General features: G+C 36.5%; 1 protein-coding gene and 1 long non-coding RNA gene across 2 annotated transcripts in view; both read left to right on the top strand.

Moving 5' to 3' along the window:
- Positions 1-19,142, top strand: part of LOC128471247 (uncharacterized) — a 30,982-nt gene extending 11,840 nt beyond the window's left edge. The window contains exons 2-3 of the long non-coding RNA XR_008346100.1: positions 10,205-10,394; positions 18,656-19,142. This is a non-coding gene — a long non-coding RNA (uncharacterized LOC128471247). The remainder of the gene's footprint in view (positions 1-10,204; positions 10,395-18,655) is intronic.
- On the top strand, positions 6,276-9,136 carry HOXB4 (homeobox B4). Its single transcript, XM_053453125.1, has 2 exons — positions 6,276-7,555; positions 8,058-9,136. Exons 1-2 carry the CDS (start codon positions 7,150-7,152, stop codon positions 8,354-8,356), a joined length of 705 nt encoding a protein of 234 aa, XP_053309100.1. The 5' UTR covers positions 6,276-7,149; the 3' UTR covers positions 8,357-9,136.
- Positions 19,143-19,515: the final 373 nt, after the last annotated feature.

Here is a 19,515-nt window from a genome sequence, read left to right as displayed (position 1 = left end):
AACGGGACCTTTCACTGTATGTCCCTCAATGTCTGGTCTTCAAATATATTGACATTAGAACTTGAAAAAACCTGTAAAGAATATTTATTTGACACTATCAGTAGCCTGACAATAACATTGACAATTTAGTTTTTTCCAGGGAGCAATGTCTCATAGACTGATCTACTATTTTTGCCACCAACAGAAAAAGAACACTTTTGCTTTCTAAGCTACATATTGGGGGGGTCGGGTATAAATGTGTATGAATAAGTGTATGTGAGTGCGTTCGAAGGACATACGGACTTGTACATATGAGCTTATATAGATATAATTATATTATATATATATATATATATATATATATATATATTCTTTTCTTAGTATAAAAATATGTATGAGGGGAAACACGTTTATAATTCTATATATGTATAGAGTTCATATACCGAGCGTACAGGGGTAAAATCTGGTTTGGGTTCTGAATTTACGCAGTTGGCTATTTGCGGTAATGCAACATGGATTTTGTAGCAAATTACAGACGACTAATCCTCTAAAACTCGTTTATTGAGTCTCATTAGCCTATACTGTATTATTGGTTATTGGTTACGGGTTATTGTTATTTCAACAAAAGTCATAATTTACTAGAATCCCGGGTTGCCATCGTTATGTATTATTGTTATTTCCCGTTTCTGGGTGTTAGTTTTTAGTCGCAGGCTGTTATATGAGGCCTCTAGGTTTTCTCGGCATTTACGTGTATTAGTGAATCCATCCGTGTAGCTGCAGGGTGGGGTCACGGGTGGGTTTAGACTGCACCCCCCCCCCCTTCCTTAAAGCAGAAAGTTGAGTGGGTGTTTTGTGCTCTCTTCCAGGCGGATGGAGTGTTACAAAGTAAACAGGAAAGCTGGGAGAAGGTTGTGCAGACAGGGGGTTTTTACTGCAATTTACCCCAGTTTCCTTTTACTTTATGGCAGTTTTTTTTTTCATTTTAACATGAAAAATAGTTGGGAATGTTATAACTGAAATAACCTACACGCTTAATCCATATTACCCTGCCTTAAATACAGCGTAATATAAGCGTGTCATTAACATGAAAAACACAGCACGATCTTGTGTAGAAATGTATTTTCCTTCCTTGTATATTAATTATACATTTCCTTTATCCTGTTACTTGTCAAAACCACATCTGTCTATGCCCTTTATGCCAGTGTGTGAATTGCAGTTATTCCATTATTTTAATGCACATATATATCCCTTTATACATGTGTTTCTGTATTGATGGGTGATTTCATTCATCTATGCAATATTTGCTTTTAGTTCCTCCTGTCAGTAGCAGAGGGTTTAAAAGGATTGATCTATCATTTACATCTATAATTTGATCAGTTTTCTGAGCTTGAAGTGTTTTATCTGCAGATCGATGGGAAAACAGGATTTGTAACATTTGTATTAATTAAGATATGGTTTCTATCAGTTTAGGACTGTGTAGATCTCCTGTAACAAACAAATTATTGTATTTTTGGGGTGGGGGATTTCGAAAGATCTCCTGCTTTATCTCCCAGAAAGGCTTAAACGAACGCCATTATATTCACATTTTACGTTTACTATCTGTTTTACCAACAAAGATTTTTTGCAGTGTCGCGGTTAAAGCTGCGTCAAAAGACCTGCATCAGAAATTCGCATTGCGTCACTGGCCACCACCGCAGCATCAGGCTTGCACTTTTACCCCCGGAGCATTTCATTTATGTTCTTGAACCCTCGTTCACCTTTTGCTATAATGTTGCTGGAATTAACATTTTCAATAATTGCCAGCGTGTTCCCTTCTCTTTCCTTTTAATGCGACAAAACTTGGTGAATCCAAATGTGTGGGATGTTTTATTTGGTTGTAAGTGAAGTGATTGAAATTTGGTAAACGATTTAATTAGGAATATCAAATGAAAAGCAAAAGAGGCTCAAATGAGTTGAAAAAGCACAGCTATTCTCAACGATTAAATCGCCATTTTAGCAGGATAATGGGGTTTGCATGCTGAATGGGAGAAGCGCTGCTCATACGCCATTAATTATTCATGTATAAGGATCATTGCGAGGTCAGCAGACTTGTGCACAAGCAGAGCACCAAGCAAGAGCCGTGGCTCCTATACTGGGCATCTTACCCTGCAATCGGGCTAATGGCTTCATAACGACGTATTTTATCCTGTAAAGTAGCCATACATCTAACACATTCTGTGCACTTTATAAGTCTTGCTTTTATAACATAGAGCTATAAGGCAACGGTGCGTACTAACAGTTCGCATTAGTTGGATACTATTGAATTAAATTCTCTTTTTCGATACCAGGGGGGATTTGAGGTGAGATGAGACTAAAAATAGTCACATTTTATTTAATGCAATTAAGAAGAAACAATGAAGGTCTTGAGTCTGCAGTACCTTTAACTGACCAGCAGAGCCCGCTTCAGACCTTGTTCATAGCTATCATTCTGGAACCCTTACCCCATGGTCACATGCTATCTTATGCTAAATACAAATGCACATCTATGCATCAACCTGAAAGCGAGGAACTTATCAATGGCTAAGCTTATTTCTTACTGTTGGTCATTCTGTATTTAGTTAATAGAATTCACACAGACATACCATCAATATTAGCATGAACACGACCATCTAATATCGCATGAAACAAAATAACGTTCACCAGTATTTTCTCCCACCTGGTGTGGTACATATAAAGAATCGTACGGTATTCTCAGAAGAGGCCAAATTGCAGGCTGTCTGTTGTAAACTGAAGGAAGCCTGCCAGAGGCTTGTTAGCGCCATATTATAGTTCATTGGGGTCAAGAAGTGCAGGGTCAAAAGTTTACGCTGTGCCTGACTCAATACTGCAGCTCTACAGATCTATAACCAGAGACCTAGAACCGCATGCAGTGTCAGGGAAAAATAAAGAGTGCACTTCTGCACTAATACTGACGTATTATATATACGGATCTAATTTAACTCATTGTGGTAGACTCTACACAAAATCCCGAAAAAAACTAGTAAGTGATATTTAATCATTTGGACCCAAACATGTTGTGAAAAAAATAAAGAATTGCTTCTTCATCGTTGTTGGCACGTTATGTAAAAGGCTCACATATACAGAGCCACATAATCTTGTAAGGGTTATTGTTAACCCATTATTGATACATTTATTAATAAGGAGAACTTAATGGCAATTTGTTTAATAAACCCAAACTTTAATGCAGTATTACAAGGGTAATACGTTAATGCACTAGAACCACGAGAAATTGATAATGGTCCACACATCCACTCATTAATAAATTGCCATAGGATTACTACACTGGGTGACTGGAGTCGCATGTAGAGTACAAATGAGCTATTGGTATAATCCATAGGACAACGCAGCCAGTATAGTGCCCCACATATACACACCTACTTATATAAAGTTTGTTGGAAACAGTAGGGGCATATGGCCATCGATAAAGGAACGTTATTTTAATGGGACAGACAAATAGTACCAAAGACAGGAAAGGCATCCACACTTTAACAACTCACAAAATCAATTATACCAGAAAAAAAAATGGTAGAGCTCCTTCTACACAAAACTCACTTAGTAAAGTGCTCATAATCGAACTCACGCACAAACCGATATGTAACAGCAAAACAGTAACTGTCGCAGATTGCTCTAAAGTAAATTCTGTTTAATGCCATCAGAAACCCGCGTATTGTTTAATGGGTGATTTAACGAATATTTCTTTCTTTGAATCTGTTTATTTACTTATTTACACTGTTTGTCTTGATACAATCACAATCATGTCCATTAAAACGTAATACATTATATATATATATATATATATATATTCAAGAATTCATATTTTATATATAAATGTATATATATATAAAATATGAATTCTTGAATAATATACATATGCATATTCAGAGAATTCAAGAACTTTGCTGCTCCAGATCCCAATCATGTTACCCCCTAATTGCTGTTTCAAGATAACACAAATTTGTTTATTATTATTAACATTTATTAGGCTATTTTGACAACACAACAACAATGCATATAAGTAAAGAAGATTAGAGAGGCAAGGAAAATAAAATCACAAATTAAACAATAATCTTGCTCCTAATTATAATTGTATACTTATAAATAGAATCAAATACTGGAAATATTGAAAGCACAGATATCAATGTATATGTATGGTGTTTTTTGTTTCATAACAATAATTATATTAAATATCTAGTAGAAGTTCGTTTTAAATAATAATAATAATACATTTGTTATTACCGCTTGGCGAATGGTTAGGTTTACTAATTCAATATATCTATAATTGTTTTGAAGGAAGATTGGCGTTATTTTAAAAAGCAAAATTGAATATCAAATTTTGCGTCTTATTTGTTGCCACCGGCAGCAAATATACTACATGAAAATTGGCAAATCCTGTGATTACTCTGTGTTTTTTGCCAGTTCTGTTTTTTTCCTCTAAGTACTGATTCAATTCGAAGCAACAATTAAAGCGAGTTCAGCGTGGAGTGGGAGAGGCTAGTACAGGGTGAATCGCAGGTCATAGCGTGTAAGTAATATGAAAATGCCACAGGGATTCACACACCACGCCTGGCAGTTTAACAAAGGCTAACAAAGGTATGAGATTAATACCCTTAACAAACGTGCGATAACTTCTCATAAGGCCTGTTACTGACCACAGGAAGGAGCACAGTGCTGCAAGACATTATTATTGCAGCAAATTAAAGGTCTAGGTGAAGGCAGGAAGAGGAGTGAGAGGTGGGAGCTTAATGTCAACTTTATTTGCGGGCAAATGTCTTTTTTATGAAGGGAGGGAAAGGATCCAGAACTGGAGTTGCAGCATCCACCAAGGTAGGTGAGGTCAATTAGGAGAACAGGGGATATTGATGGAAGGCAGCAGGAGGGCATGATTCTGCTGGGTGCAGGTCCGGGCAGTTCAGGTTGTAAGGTACATTGAATGACTGGGAAGAACAAGATTTTAACCCTTTAATTCCCGTACGGAAACATATGGGTGCTTCACGATTCAATTTTGTAATTTCTATCACAATACAGGTACAAAATGCTAGAATTATTTAGTTCCACCTAGTGGCAGGGTTAAAGAGAATAAGTCTCCTTTTTTAACATTGGAAAACAATATGCATAATTTAACAAAAGGCAGAGGGGCCCGAAACTACCAAGGAGGGGGTGCACTGGGAAAGGGGGCTTACTAGCGACTGGTGACACCTGCATTTTATTTTATATACCGTAAAAGAATGCACCACTAATTTTTCAAAACAGCTTTTTTTAAATTATATATATATGTGTGTGTGTGTGTATTCAGCACACACACACACACACATATATATATATAATCTAAAACGGCTGTTTTGAATAGATTACCGTGTTTGCACATGTATGCATATATAGATACACATATGTGCTTAGTTAAATTAATACTAATATTAGTGTCACGCAATTCTTATTGTTAATTGGTGTTCTCAATATGTAATTATTTTACTAAGATGTACAGAAAGATTTTGCTAATATTTTTTTGCTCAGGCATGTTTCTTTTGCTGATAAACAAAGTGTTTCGTTAGATCTTTTTTTAACCTGGTAAACAAAGGTAAACTCTTTTCTTATAAATATCCAGTGATGACTGTATCACATGAATATCTTATACTTTATCATCTGCGGGCCTAATGAAAAGATGAGATACTGATTGAGATATGGAGATAAAATCACCCCTGTAGATAAGCGAGATATTTTATAAGTACTTAAATTGATTGTTTGAAGCAGCTTTGGAAACTGATACATAATTTATTTACATTTTCTAAATTCCTGAACATGAATTCATAGATTGATGCATTGATTCTTCCCACTGTATAAAACATGGAATTACTATGTGCTAAATAATGTATCGCCTGAGTACTTGGAAAAAGTTTTTTGGTTCTCATTTATATAAACAACACAGATATCAATCGGTTTATTTACTCAATATACATTTTGCAGTTGATTATATATATACTTGCATATTTACTAGTTACTTCAAAATCCTTTGAATGTCTGCATGTAGTTTATATAAATGTATACGGTATATTTATCTTTTTTTTAACAAGCAAGGAATTATGTCCCCAACTTCGACGAAATATTGCATTTTATCTGTCTGAACATTAATGTGCTTGCATTAGAAGGTTTATTGTGTTGCTCTACAGAGACTCACGTGGAAATTACAGATTTGTCTGTCTTCTGTATGTACCCTGTAGATCCGAATTTGTGTGATAAAAATAATGTCACAAATTCGTGTCTGGGGGGATATGCAGTTGACACAAACGCTACAGACGCAAAGAAACAAGGATGTGACGCATATTTTGCACAATGAATTGAGTGTCTTATGACTTAGTTAATTTAGAAAATGAATGCATCTGAGTAATCTCTGGATCATATCAATGCTTTAGCTGTTTTGGGTGGATTCAAGCATTACAGATAATCATTAATGACGATTGCGTGGGCTGCTTATATTGCTAGATCCACGCAATGTCTGTGTTTTTTAGACTTTATATTCTCTATTAGGATCATATTCTCCAACGTGCCTAAGCGCTGAGTGTGTTTTAGCCTTGAATTTGGCAGTTTAATATTGTACCTAAATGGAATTTAGTAAAGCAAGAATTCCCGAATTAGTTGATGAATTTTCTATCGATCTAATGCAAGACTTATTTATCTCTGACAAAGTCCTCTGCAAACCGTCCTCTGCATTCACAAGAGACGCAACTATAGCCATAAAAGCTGTTATTTTGCCCCAAAACGCCTCTCTGATACAGTAACCTGAAGGAGACTGCAATTTAATTTAGAAAATATGTTTTTAGGGTGAATGAATTAAATATTTCGATTTATGCAGGTTTAAGGGCTTCAGCCTTTTTTTAATCTACAGGGGCCATAGAAGGTAGCTGAAGGGCGGGTAGTTAATTACTGGGGGAGAATAACCTGACTGGTGTTACTGGGAATGTGGAGCACGTTTCCTTATCCGGGGATGGTGAAAGCGTTCCCATTGGCTCTGGGTGTCACATGCAAAACCCAACTTTGTTCACTTGACAGTAAGTAGGAGGGTTTTACCAAACAGGAAAACGACTAGGACTCCAGGAATAAATTGTACATGGGTTTGGGTGCAATTCAAACAAATAAATGAGTATGAGCTCGTTTCTGATTAGTTCCAATTATGTGGACCCCAAGTTTCCACCGTGTGAGGAGTACTCTCAGACTGATTATCTGCCCAGCCACTCTCCGGAATATTTCAGCAGCCAGAAGAGGGAAAGCAGCTTCCAGCAATTGGTGACCTACCCCCGATCAGCCTGCTCCAGCCAACCCTACCCTCCCTGCCCCGGCTCCGGGCTCCAGCCTTCTTTATTATCCCCTCGGACTCACCCCCCAGCTGGACTGATCCCTGAAGACAAGCACCACTGCCAGTCCAGCAGCCCCAATTCGCCTCCATCCTGTAGCCAAATGTCTTTGGACAGCAAGCAGCCCACAGCCTCTGGATGCCAGGACCCGGTGGTGTACCCATGGATGAAGAAGGTGCACATCTCCAGTGGTAAGTGAAGCAGTTTTATTTCTCTTCCATCTATCCCACTATTTAGAAAATGGCCGTCCTCTAGATTTACGATCTACTGTTTGCAGGGCAGTATAATTACATCCTCCATAAATTTTTATTGCCCTGCTTGGCCAACAGCTTTTGAAGTAGAGTTAACATTCCTCTTAAATTTCTCCAAAGCCCCTTTTTAGTACTCTGGGCCTTCCTACATTAAGGTTTTATGCTTTGCTAATTTGTGTTTAAGTGGCAGATTGGGTAAACTTTCACTGCTTGCTGTCACTTTAACGTTCTGTTGTTAGAAAGTAGAAGCTGACAGTAGCAAGGAGTTAACAGCCTTATAGCATAAAACAGACCTTTGAGTGAAATGTGTGGTTTGGGAATAGCCCAGGGGGTTAAATTAAACAAACAGCTCGCATACAAAACTGCTCTTCTCTTGCAGTTTATTAGCCATAAAACACATTAGTGAAACATAGTTTGCATTGTATGTGATTTTTTGTTGCAGCCAATTCTACTTATTCTGGAGGAGAAGCCAAGCGCTCCAGGACAGCATACACCAGACAGCAAGTGCTGGAACTGGAGAAGGAGTTTCATTATAACCGCTACCTGACCCGCAGACGAAGGGTAGAGATTGCGCATACATTGCGTCTCTCTGAGCGTCAGATCAAAATCTGGTTCCAGAACAGGAGGATGAAATGGAAAAAGGACCACAAGCTCCCAAACACCAAAATCAGATCAAACCCCTCTTCAAGCCTCTCAGTGGCTGGAGTGTCCCCCAACAAGACCAAAGGGACCCCCGTGTGACCATGAAGCCCCTCAACACAATACCCAGGACTTATTTTAAAAAAACTGTATATATATATATAAACTATTTTTTATTTATATAAAGGGGGATGCTCTGTTAGGAGAAGCAGGCTTGGCTTTGTTCCTCGCCTCATTTCGGGAGAAGCCTATAGATAGATTTCAGATTTGGAGAAGATAGATCTATGTTTCATCTTTAATCACGCCAAACTCTGGCCCATTTGTCATGTTTACACTGCGGTACAAAGGATGAACCTCGTCTGACAAAACCGACGCTCACTTTAATAAATGAGGCTCCCTTGTTTTACTGGGACTGTTTTTTTTCCTACTCCTTTGTGCCTCGGTAGAATGTTCTGTGGCGGTTCTGACATCCATGAACGTAACATGATATATGTAGAGAGCTAGCTCTTGTGGGAAGGGTCTTACCACTGTTAGTACTAATAATAGTTAGCTAGTTTATCGGAGACCTGGGACCTGGTACTAGTCTATGATCACGAACTGCCGTCACCATTGGGTATCCAGAGTCAGGCCTAGTTCTGATTGTGACCCATAGCATTGAAGCCTTGACGTGCTGTGTTTTTTTCATTCCATGATATAAATCTAACCTAGCAAAAAAAGAAAGTCACATTCAAGGGGCCTGACAGACAAAGGACATGGATTAGTAACATCAAACATTATTACATAGCTGGCAGCTCTCCCTTTAACTTCTTTGCACAAGTCCAATTTGAAGCTGCCCTTGATTGCTGTAAATATTGATAAAATAATAAATATTTTTGTTCTCACTTGGATGTCCTGCTTGTTTGTATAATTAAAATGTTTGATTTGCTTGTGTCGCCCTGACCTGCAAGTCACTTTATCAGTAAGTCCTCTTTACCTTTACATTAAGACATATTAGTTCAAGTTTTCTGTAACACAACTACATGACTAGAACTATCCCTTTGCAAATAGCACTTCAGTAAAGCTGAGAGTTTATTGTATACTTGAGTCCCCCTCCAGTCATTGAAGGGGTATCCATCTTGTATAAGGAGCACTCTCTACGTTTAATACAATAATGAGACTCTCTTTTGCACAGATGTTTCTCGGTGCATCCAGGTTTTCTGAGTGTTTTTATATTACAAAGGAGCCTGGCCACTGCTATAGCTCAAACTCTGACAAGCAAATAGATAATCAACAAGACAAATGAGTTCTTTTGTGACACGGATCTTGTATTAATTTTCATTTTCTTTCTCATATCGACTTTCAGTGCAGAACTAAATACTGTTTTCCTGTAATTGTATTTTTTTAACAAATAAGTTGTATTTTAATTTCGTATTAACCGTTGACCACGTGCTTGTTTATATTTGCAATATTGAAATATTCATAAAGCTGATTAGATGTATGAAATTCGACGGGATGATCTAGTTTTATTTTTTTATCGTTTCCCAGACTATAAAAATATTTCTTACATAATTTAATAGTTGAACACCAATATTCAGCTTTATGTAGTGTCAAAAGTGCTTTTAAAAACACTTTCTGTAGAACCATATCATTAAACAAAATAATTTATGTGTGAATCTAAAAAAACTTGAGCGAATACTATTAAATCAACCTATAATTATGCCAGTTTATTTTAAAAAAAAAAAAACATCTGCTACCGAAGTCTGAATATATATTCGCATTTTACTTTGTCTGGAATAAAAGATTATATTTTGTGAAGAGATAAAGGCTTTTGGACAGCTTTCTCCGTTGAATCTAAATTTCACAACCATTATTTGCAGACAGAGGCCAAAGAAAAATGTGAGAATTATACAGAAAAATCATTAATCACTTCTTTAAAAAAAATACTTACTCTGTGTCTTTGTTATTCAACAGCAAATCTGTGAAGACCGTCTGTTGAGAGGAAAAAAAAGGTGCAGGCGACTTCTGGATTCTTCTGAGAAACACAGGATTAGATCATCCAGTGTTTTGCTGTTCCTTTTTTCTTTATTTCCACTTTGGAAAACTTATCCAAACATGACTTTAAAATCAGAAGTCCTGGGATCAGGGCCCCGGATCGCACAAGGTAACACAGCCCTGTCATACTAACTGCGTTTTTTCATTGTTTTATTGGGTGCTGGCATAAGTGCCTGTTTTAATATAAAATTCTCCTTCGAATTTTCTGTGAACCACATGTGAATTTCTGGACGAAAAGTCGACCAGTAAACCAGATGTTTGGTAAGATAATATCAACTTCGAGATGAATTATTCATTCATTAAAAAAAAAAACCAGGGCAGTAATTTGTAGCCAATATATTGACCAGCGAAACAAATACTTAATTCTCGATTAAACAGGCACTTATCTGTGTCCAGAAAATACGAAATTCCTTAATAATACTCAGTTTTAATGATTTACGCATGCTTTTTTTCTCACATTTGCCACGATTTGTGCGTTAAGGTTTAAAGGTGTTAAGTGCCGGTCAGCTGAGAAAATACAGTAGCAGATATGCCTTATAAGAATAAGACTGTCTTCCCAAGGGATTTCCCAAGAGAAACCCGCTGCTGTCTGCTTGTTTTAGGTAAACTGCGTTCATTTTGGGCCAAATAAATGTAAGTACGGGAAAAAGAGAAGTCCAAAGAATGCGGGAGGGATGAGCTAAGAGTTCATCTGCAGGGCAAGTTAGTATAATAACTGAAGTCTGCCCCAGTGACCTCTTTGAGACTGGACAGAGCATTGTTCTGCTTCTGCTACACAGAACAAGACAGTAGAAATTAAACTTTGACCACTTCCAGAGGCCTAGGGCTGATCTAGAGCTGCGATATTGACCTATTTGCACATTTATAGGTCCACATACAGTGGCATATAGCGAGTTGTTTCTAGAATCTCTCTAGTTTTTAAACTGTGTAAACCTGGTTCACACTAAATGCAAACATGTATTATATAGGACACACCTAGAAAGTCTGGAATGTAGTGATATTGATTGTGTATAGCTAAGGACCTGACGGCACTTGACACAAACACACCTATATATATATATATATATGTATAGGTATATCAAATGGTTGCATATATATATATATATATATATATATATATATACCTATACATATATATGCAACCATTTGATATACCTATTCAAAAATCCTAAAAAAAAATTCTGTAAATAATGTGTAATTCGTTCGATTAATAAATTTGAGAGCATACTCTTGACATAAACATAAAATTAACATCGGTTTATGTAAAACAAACAATACATATTTTTTTCTTTTGTTCTGGAGACCTAGCCTCTTGAAAGAAAAATTAAATATACGAGGACTTATAAATAGCCGCGTTTTAGATGTGTTTGCAGCACTACATGATAATAAAGTTCACACATATAGTGCACAAAATTAAATAAATATGCCACTTAACAGAGAGGTTAAAAAAGGAATCTTTGGATGCTCAGACCCCAGTAAGCTGAGAGAGATTCCTTATTGTTCTAAGGAACCAGCCATGGGGTTTTTTCAGCTCCTTTTCCTCAGTGACAGATTTATGACGACCAATAAAAAGCAGCTTGTTTAAATTCCTAAATCAATCTCCCTTTCTCATTACATAAACCTAAGTTTTATCTCCCAAAAAATGCTTTGAAGATCTCACCCACAGGTCTAACGACTCCCTTTGGTTTTCTACAATCTTGATGTGAGTTTAGAAGTTGTTTTTTTAAGACAATTTCAGCATCAAATAAAACAATTTCACCAGTTCATATTTTATTAGTCCAGGGTAAGTGTTTAAAATCAAACGAAATAAGGGCTCCTTGTATGCCTGTAAACCATAAAATATCGCCAATTTACCATTCCAGAAGAAAGTCATCACATAAGCTATTGTTTGGCTATTGTTTGTACAGGCACTAATACGGGAATCTAATCTCTCCAATGTTATTCTGGAACGAAAGAGGGGGCTTTTACCATATATGTAGGTTACGTTTTATTATATGATATATTCCCTTTTTGATAGTTTTACGAGCAAGTATAGGCACACACCATAATACTTTGAAAGTATCGAATGGGGAACAGGATCTTTGCCAGTTTAGGTATTGCATGAGGAATGGGGGTATATTAAAAAGAACATATATGACTTAAAGTGGCGCAATTACCATGGAAACCAATGTTGTTTGCGCAACATTTCTCGCCTTGCCCCAAAAACATATTGACACATTACCGCTTCAGCACAATAAAACAATATAGTGGAGGGTTTCAATCTAGAAAATATTGAATGCCTGAGATCTGAGATGTGGAGACTCTCTACCTGGACATTTATAGAGAGGTATTTGTGGAAGGTCCATGTACAGAAACTTCTGTTCATACACTTTATTGTGTGTTATACATATGTAGCATGTAGTTTTCAGCTCATGGTATAAAAGATAGTGGGTGTTTTTGTGGAAGGTCATAGTGGCCCTCTGTGTATGGAAGTAAGACCCCCTCCCCCACTGCTGTCACGTGATTCATTAAATAATTAATGCAGAGGTTGCAGGATAGATATGTATTCGTCAGGAAAATCGCAGACATGGTCTCCTTGTGTCTGACGTGAAATTCAACTGTCCTTAAAAAACAGCCTATAGCAGAGAAAGAGAGGGAGAAAAAGGGAGAGAGGGAGAGAGAGAGAAGCTGCAATAAAACAAGTGGGATCAGAGCCACACCGTGGGCTGGATTATTGTAAGTAGCAGGGATTCCCTGTGTCTGTCTGTGTCCATGTAAATTTATTGTGTCTTATTAATGTTATTGTCGTAAACTGTGACAAATAGGGATCTTCATTTCCTGCCATTCCTCCTCACTCCGTGCTATGTGTGTTTATACCCACAGAGCCATCCACACAGATTTTTAGCTTTATTCCCACACTAGGTTTTCTTGATTTACGACAATAAGGATGTCACCACGGTGCTGCTACCATTGTGTGTTTGTATGAGAATTGTGTTGTTTATGATGCTGTCTGCAGTGAATCATTTCTCAGGATCAGCTGCTGATCATAATCCAGAATAAGGAGACATTTTAGACTTTTTATCCACCCCATTCTGGATCGTTTGCAATAAAACCGCAGTTATTCGGCATATAAGAAGCCAGGGGTCTCATATTACACCACTGCAAGTATAAAAGGGTGGAGCTCTGGGTATTGAGTTTAAACTAAGTGCTATTTTACACACTAGCCAGAGAGAAAATGATCATTTAAATTGTCTGTATCTATGGTTCACACCCCTAACAAGCAATGGGTGCTAACAGATCAAAGGCACTAAGACACAGGGGTCTGTATCAACATCAGTCAGCATCTACTAAAATTATATATATATTTTTTTTTATTTTTTCAATATACTGAAGTGATAGTACTATACAAAGTGGTAGAGTTACAAAGTGCTATATTTAGAATTCACACACACATCTATACAAAGAAAATACACAAAAAACACACGCACATATATCTATATATAAATATCTACATATCTATGTATCTATCTCTATATATAGATATATATACCCACACAGTTATTATATACAAGATTCTCATGCAGGCTGGAGCTGTGTTGCGTGTCGTTTCTATAGGACATACATTCAAACAGAATAATACAATTACGCATATATACGGCTATAGCTTATGAATGACTCTTGGACTTATGGGCTGGAGAGGTTAGTTTACCCTCAGAGTGCCCTGCATTTATAGAGGCTACGGAACACACTTTATCTAGATAGTATAACCCTAGTGCCCGTGTCTGCAGGGCATGGGATCTGACTCCACAATAAAATAGTAATTCCGCTTTTCACGAGTCTCGTGGTAAACGAGATCCCCTTATCAAATATGATTTTACATGTACCCGGGGAACGACTTTGATATAAGGAGTGTAGTATTTATACATTTCTACATGTAAATCTTAGTGTGTGTATGTATATATATATATATATATATATATATATATATATATATATATATATATATATATATATATATATTGTTTTATATAGTGCCATCACATTCCGAAGCACTTTATATATATAAATACGGTAGCAGAAATGGTCTTCTTTTATTTTTTAGTTCATATTTCGTATACACAAAGATTTCTGATAGAACACACTTACTCCCTTGATTTCCTTAAGCGTGGACACTGTATTTTTATTTTATGGACATAAGCACAGCTCGTTAATTCTCTCCTAAATTTATATATTTTTTTAAATATATTTCGAGGTACAGTGTATTTTCGATGTTTTTATTTGTTTTGTTGTATCCACCAGTAGAATGAATCACTGTATATATGTACACGATTTCCCTCTGATTAACCTCCTCAGTGCTACATTTGTTCACAAACTTTCTATACAAAGGGGTCAGCTGCACTGCAGAGTGTGAACCCTTTAACTATTATTTGCATGAAAAATACCGTATTTATTACAAAAAGAGACCACATTAAATACTGTATTATTTCACTAAATTGGTGACGTATCCGAAATCCAAATCAAAATGGTATGCAATCCCATACTAAATAACAATACAATGCAAAACAAAAACAAACAAAACAAATGCAGAATAATTTGGCATGCTGAATTATTAATGATTGCAATGTCATTGTCTGTATAGTGTTCTCTTTTTATCAATAGCCATGCACAGCACTAGGCATAAATTATTATATACACATATTAAAAAACTAAATGATGTGTGTATCTAGTGTGTGTTCTCCTTAATGTGACATACACAAAGGCCCATACAGCTGTTTGAGAATAGATCATTCTGAAATGTGTGTAATATGAGAGGTGTATATATATATATATATATATACATACATATATATATATATACACCTCTCATATTACACACATTTCAGAATATATATATATATCTGTGTCACTAAGCTATTTGTGTTTGGCGTCTTTGGGAAATTACCAGGTGAGCCAACACCGGACACAGATGCTTCAAAGTCCTTGTGCCAAGCTTTGTCTGATTCTTTGTTTGCATGTGCCTATATGTGTACACAACTGTGCTCTAGTGATATTTCAAAGAGCCATGTGTCTCTTCTATTTAGAAATCCTGTGATTCCAATTATTTCCATTAAGACTATCACCTCTCCAGATTTTGGCACAGAAACTACAAACGGATCCTGAAAAAGCGAAGTGTTAAAGTGCAGAGAGGAGGAGGAGGGTCTGATTTATAACACTCAACTTTCAAACTTTCAATGAGGCCAGTCCACAGCTATGAACACATAACACATAAATATGTGCGTGCACACACATATGTAATACGAAATTGTATTTATTCACATAACTCTGTCTATATGTAGAGTATGTTTATTTATTTTTTAAATCCTATAAATCGAAAAAGATCAACGGAACAATCAAGGGACTACACTAAATAAGAAACAAAACACCAACTATTGGTAAATCCCTACGAAGAAAAAGCACTAAACGTAACTGTTTCAATATTCTAAATATTGGAAAGAGATCTGGGAAGCGAAATAAAAATCAATATCATCACCAAGAAAAAGTATGCTAAAAATATCAATTTTAGAGAAATTTGAAGGGCATCTGATGAAATAAAAATGTACATGAAATTAAAAAAGAAGGATCACAAATACTCACATCCATTATCTACATAAAGAAAGTTGGCCTGGCTATTTTTTAACTGGTTTCCTCGGGCAACTCGGTATGTAGGGAGCTGTAGAAAAGGCATATAAAACGAAAGCTTCATATTTTGCTTTGAATTGGCTTCCATTAAATTTTCTCTGTCTCGGAATTATTACTGTTTGCCTCCAGCTACTGGAAATATTTTTTTACCAAGCGGTTCATCTGTTTAGGGATGAAATCTGAGAAGAACCACAAGTTCCTCAGTGACCTTAATGTAATTGATTTTATCATCTATCATCTATTTGATGAAGAAACAAAGTTTTCATTGAAGCAAATTGATATTAATGGAGTTTTTATGCGAAATTTAAACCACCCATATTATTGTTTTCAGTCTAAGAGGGTCGATGTCTTTCCCTTTCCTCCTTCTGTAAGAGAAATCCAGATTAGATGTCCTTCCTGTGTGAGTGATTATATTGCTTTATTTGGGGATTCATTATTTTCTCTTTTTGTATAGTAATTCGCCATTAGTTCGCTTTATAATCCAGCAAAAAAAAATATTTTTTCGCGTATAGTTAGAACAAATGCATTGTATAAGCAACGGGGATTGCGTAGAATTATCCCGTGTTAGCGGAGTACAAATAATTATCTCCATACAATGAAACATGACGAATTTTGAGTCAATACTTGTGGCTTCTAGAAGATCCAAAATAGCTCGGGGTATGACCTCGGTCTTAAAGACCCTACAAAGAGACCGTCTTACAACAAAGACGTTGACACCCTGTTAAACATTAACGACCATATTATTTTCCCTTACGATTAAATATTAACTATTTAAGAGAAAACAAGAGCGTGTGGGAAAAATAGCGGGTGATCATATACAGGAAGGTTTTCCATTTATAATGATACAAAAACGGATATACGGTGTTTTATTAAGAATCGTTGCCCTTGGCATGCTGTTGATGTTTGTTGAATCCAAATTTCTCATTCAAAGAGGTATGAACTCATTTTGCCATATTAGGGTTAATATATCAGAGGTTGCTTTTAAATTAAAAATAAAACATCAGTAAATTGTTTCAGAACAGCCTTCTTCTGTCTCTTGCCCATACCTCTTACACGAGGTCACCTTAGCACTGGGCATATAATTGACTTTGTTTCGAGTTCCCGCGTGGAATTGGAGAAGACAAAACAGGGGCTTGTCCTTTGGTAAATTCATATGGGGCGTGGGTGCAAAGTAGTCCACCTCCTTTTAGATAATCCAGCGTCAGGTTATCACATTGAGGGAAATAGAGAAAAATAACGGTGGCCACCTAAAGCAGCTTCTTTGAAGAGAAAGCAGGTCCTGCAACAAGATGGAATGTTACCTGGTATTTTGCCTTTATCGCACTCCAGAACAGGATTCAGAATACTGAGATTCTCGTCATTTAAGATATTGTTGGAAAACAATATGCGGGACTACCCCCAAGAGCAAGGTCCACCCACAAAACCCCTGGAATTCTGAGATTCGGGGAAGATTTGCCAGGGAAAGAGTCAGATGTGACCCTTTTCAGGGTTCTCGACCGTCCCAAGATGCTCTTCAAAAAAACTGACCAGAACAGATGTGATAGATGTGTCCGAGTGTCAGTTACCTAAGGTCACTAGGAATGATTTTAGAGAAGAGATGACCTCTGATGGAATCCTGGGGGAAGTCCTGCATTCAAGTAGAGGGCCAAAATATTTATGCTAGGAGTCATTTAACCTCTTGGTGAGTTTCCTTTTTTTCAAATTAAAATACATAGCAAAAGTCATTCATCAAAATAATACAAATTTTGCGTCTACCGGTTGTTTTACAGCACTAATGCTGAAGGCTTCAGTAACTCCACGTACTTACTTAAAATTATGAGATTTACGCGGGTTATTCCGTTGCCCCGCTGATCTTTGATATTGCTATAATGTATAGATTTTGGGATCACATCCTTAATTTATCTTTAATCTAGCGAAAAACTGCTAATTAAGTGACCCGGTTCCATGTTCTGTGGAATTGTGCCAGGGCCGCGTGTGATGAAGTATATCTAACCAGAAGCTTCACACTCGGGAAAGTCATAGTGATTTGTGACGGTTTCACACGGGGAAAATGTGCTAATAACACTTAAAGAGCAGTAACTCAGACACTGAAAGGGGATTTATCTGTGAGACTCGATATATTTCACAGATCTAACACTAAGCCCTGCAGAAACCACGTGTCTCCAGCAAGCCTATATATCAGTGTATTTATTATTGTTATTATTATTATTATTAATTATCTATTTAATCAGTGTGCTGTTTTAATTGTGAATTGTGAACATGTAAGGTGGTTATGGTTATTAAGCGATACATTCCATTAAACACTTGCATTTCAAACCAACCTGGAGAATGTTTATTTAGGTTACCGGTTTTAAGTTTGGTCCATATCTTCACCTCAATGTCCACCTCATCGTCTCATACAATGCAGTGGTTGGTGTATATATATATATAGGCTTTATTATAGCACAGCTCATAATACGAGCATACTGCGAATAAAAAAATAATAACTGTCTTTCCCTTACACACAAGCACATCATGCTTAGCCAGCCCTGGGGTGACTGAGAGTTGTTAAGGTTGTAGACCATAAGGTTAAGTAAAATGGGTGTAGTGGTCGATGCAGGGCAGGGGGCCAATATATTTTTACTACATAGTGTTTTTATTATTATTTTCCTGAAGATTGTCTAAAAATGTATGTTAATGCCTTATATAACATTTGTCACCTTAATTCCACAGACAAAACCTCCTACTCATTCCCACAATCTGGTATTAATTGGACAAGACTTTGGTAAGTATCTGATATTTTGTATTTGGAATATTTCATTTTGGTATATTGTAACTACTTGCAGACACAATGTTTATACTAAAGTAGAGAAGGCATAATTGATCATAGGCTTGCAATCTTGTTATTATGTGTCAGTGACACTTCCGGTACAGCTGGTTTAGGACTCATTGTAGAGTACACACCTAAGGCCATTGTTGTCAGTAAGGACTATTTTACTGTTAAGTAATGGGCATAATTTACTAATACTTTACTAATTAGAAGAGTGTGAGGCCTCTATGCTATGGGTATCTTGGGTCAATTAATGTGATAATTTTCTTCTCTGAATGCTTCTGAAATAAGTTGTATGATCTCAGATACATGGTAGGAATATAGTAACATAACTGTGCAATGTTTAGCACAAAGTGACATCCCAATGTTTTATAGTACAGTACACAATAAGTTTAAGAGAACATTACACAGAGGACACTCAAATAAGTAGTGTAACATATACACAGTAACATAGTAATTTAGGTTGAAAAAGTCCATCAACTTCCACCTTTCTATCAACCCTTCTGCTTTTAATCCAAAAGAAGGCAAACAATAATAATTAAGATGTTCCTAACTCCAAAAAGGCAATCAGATTTCTCCCTGAATTAAGAAGCTCTAAGTATTAATGCTTGTTCTATCATTTATAGCCCTGTATGTTCTGCATTTCTAAAAAAAAAAAAAAAAAAACTATTTTTCAAAGTATGGATTGTATTTGATGGCACCACCACTTTTGGCAGTGAATTCCATACATTGATTGTCCTTGCTGTAAAGAATCCCCTCCTTT

This window comes from Spea bombifrons, chromosome 13, assembly GCF_027358695.1.
Source record: "Spea bombifrons isolate aSpeBom1 chromosome 13, aSpeBom1.2.pri, whole genome shotgun sequence".
NCBI classification, from domain to species: Eukaryota; Metazoa; Chordata; class Amphibia; order Anura; family Pelobatidae; genus Spea; species Spea bombifrons.
Note: the sequence above shows the minus strand (reverse complement) of the source record. Positions and strands in the feature narration are given on the sequence as shown.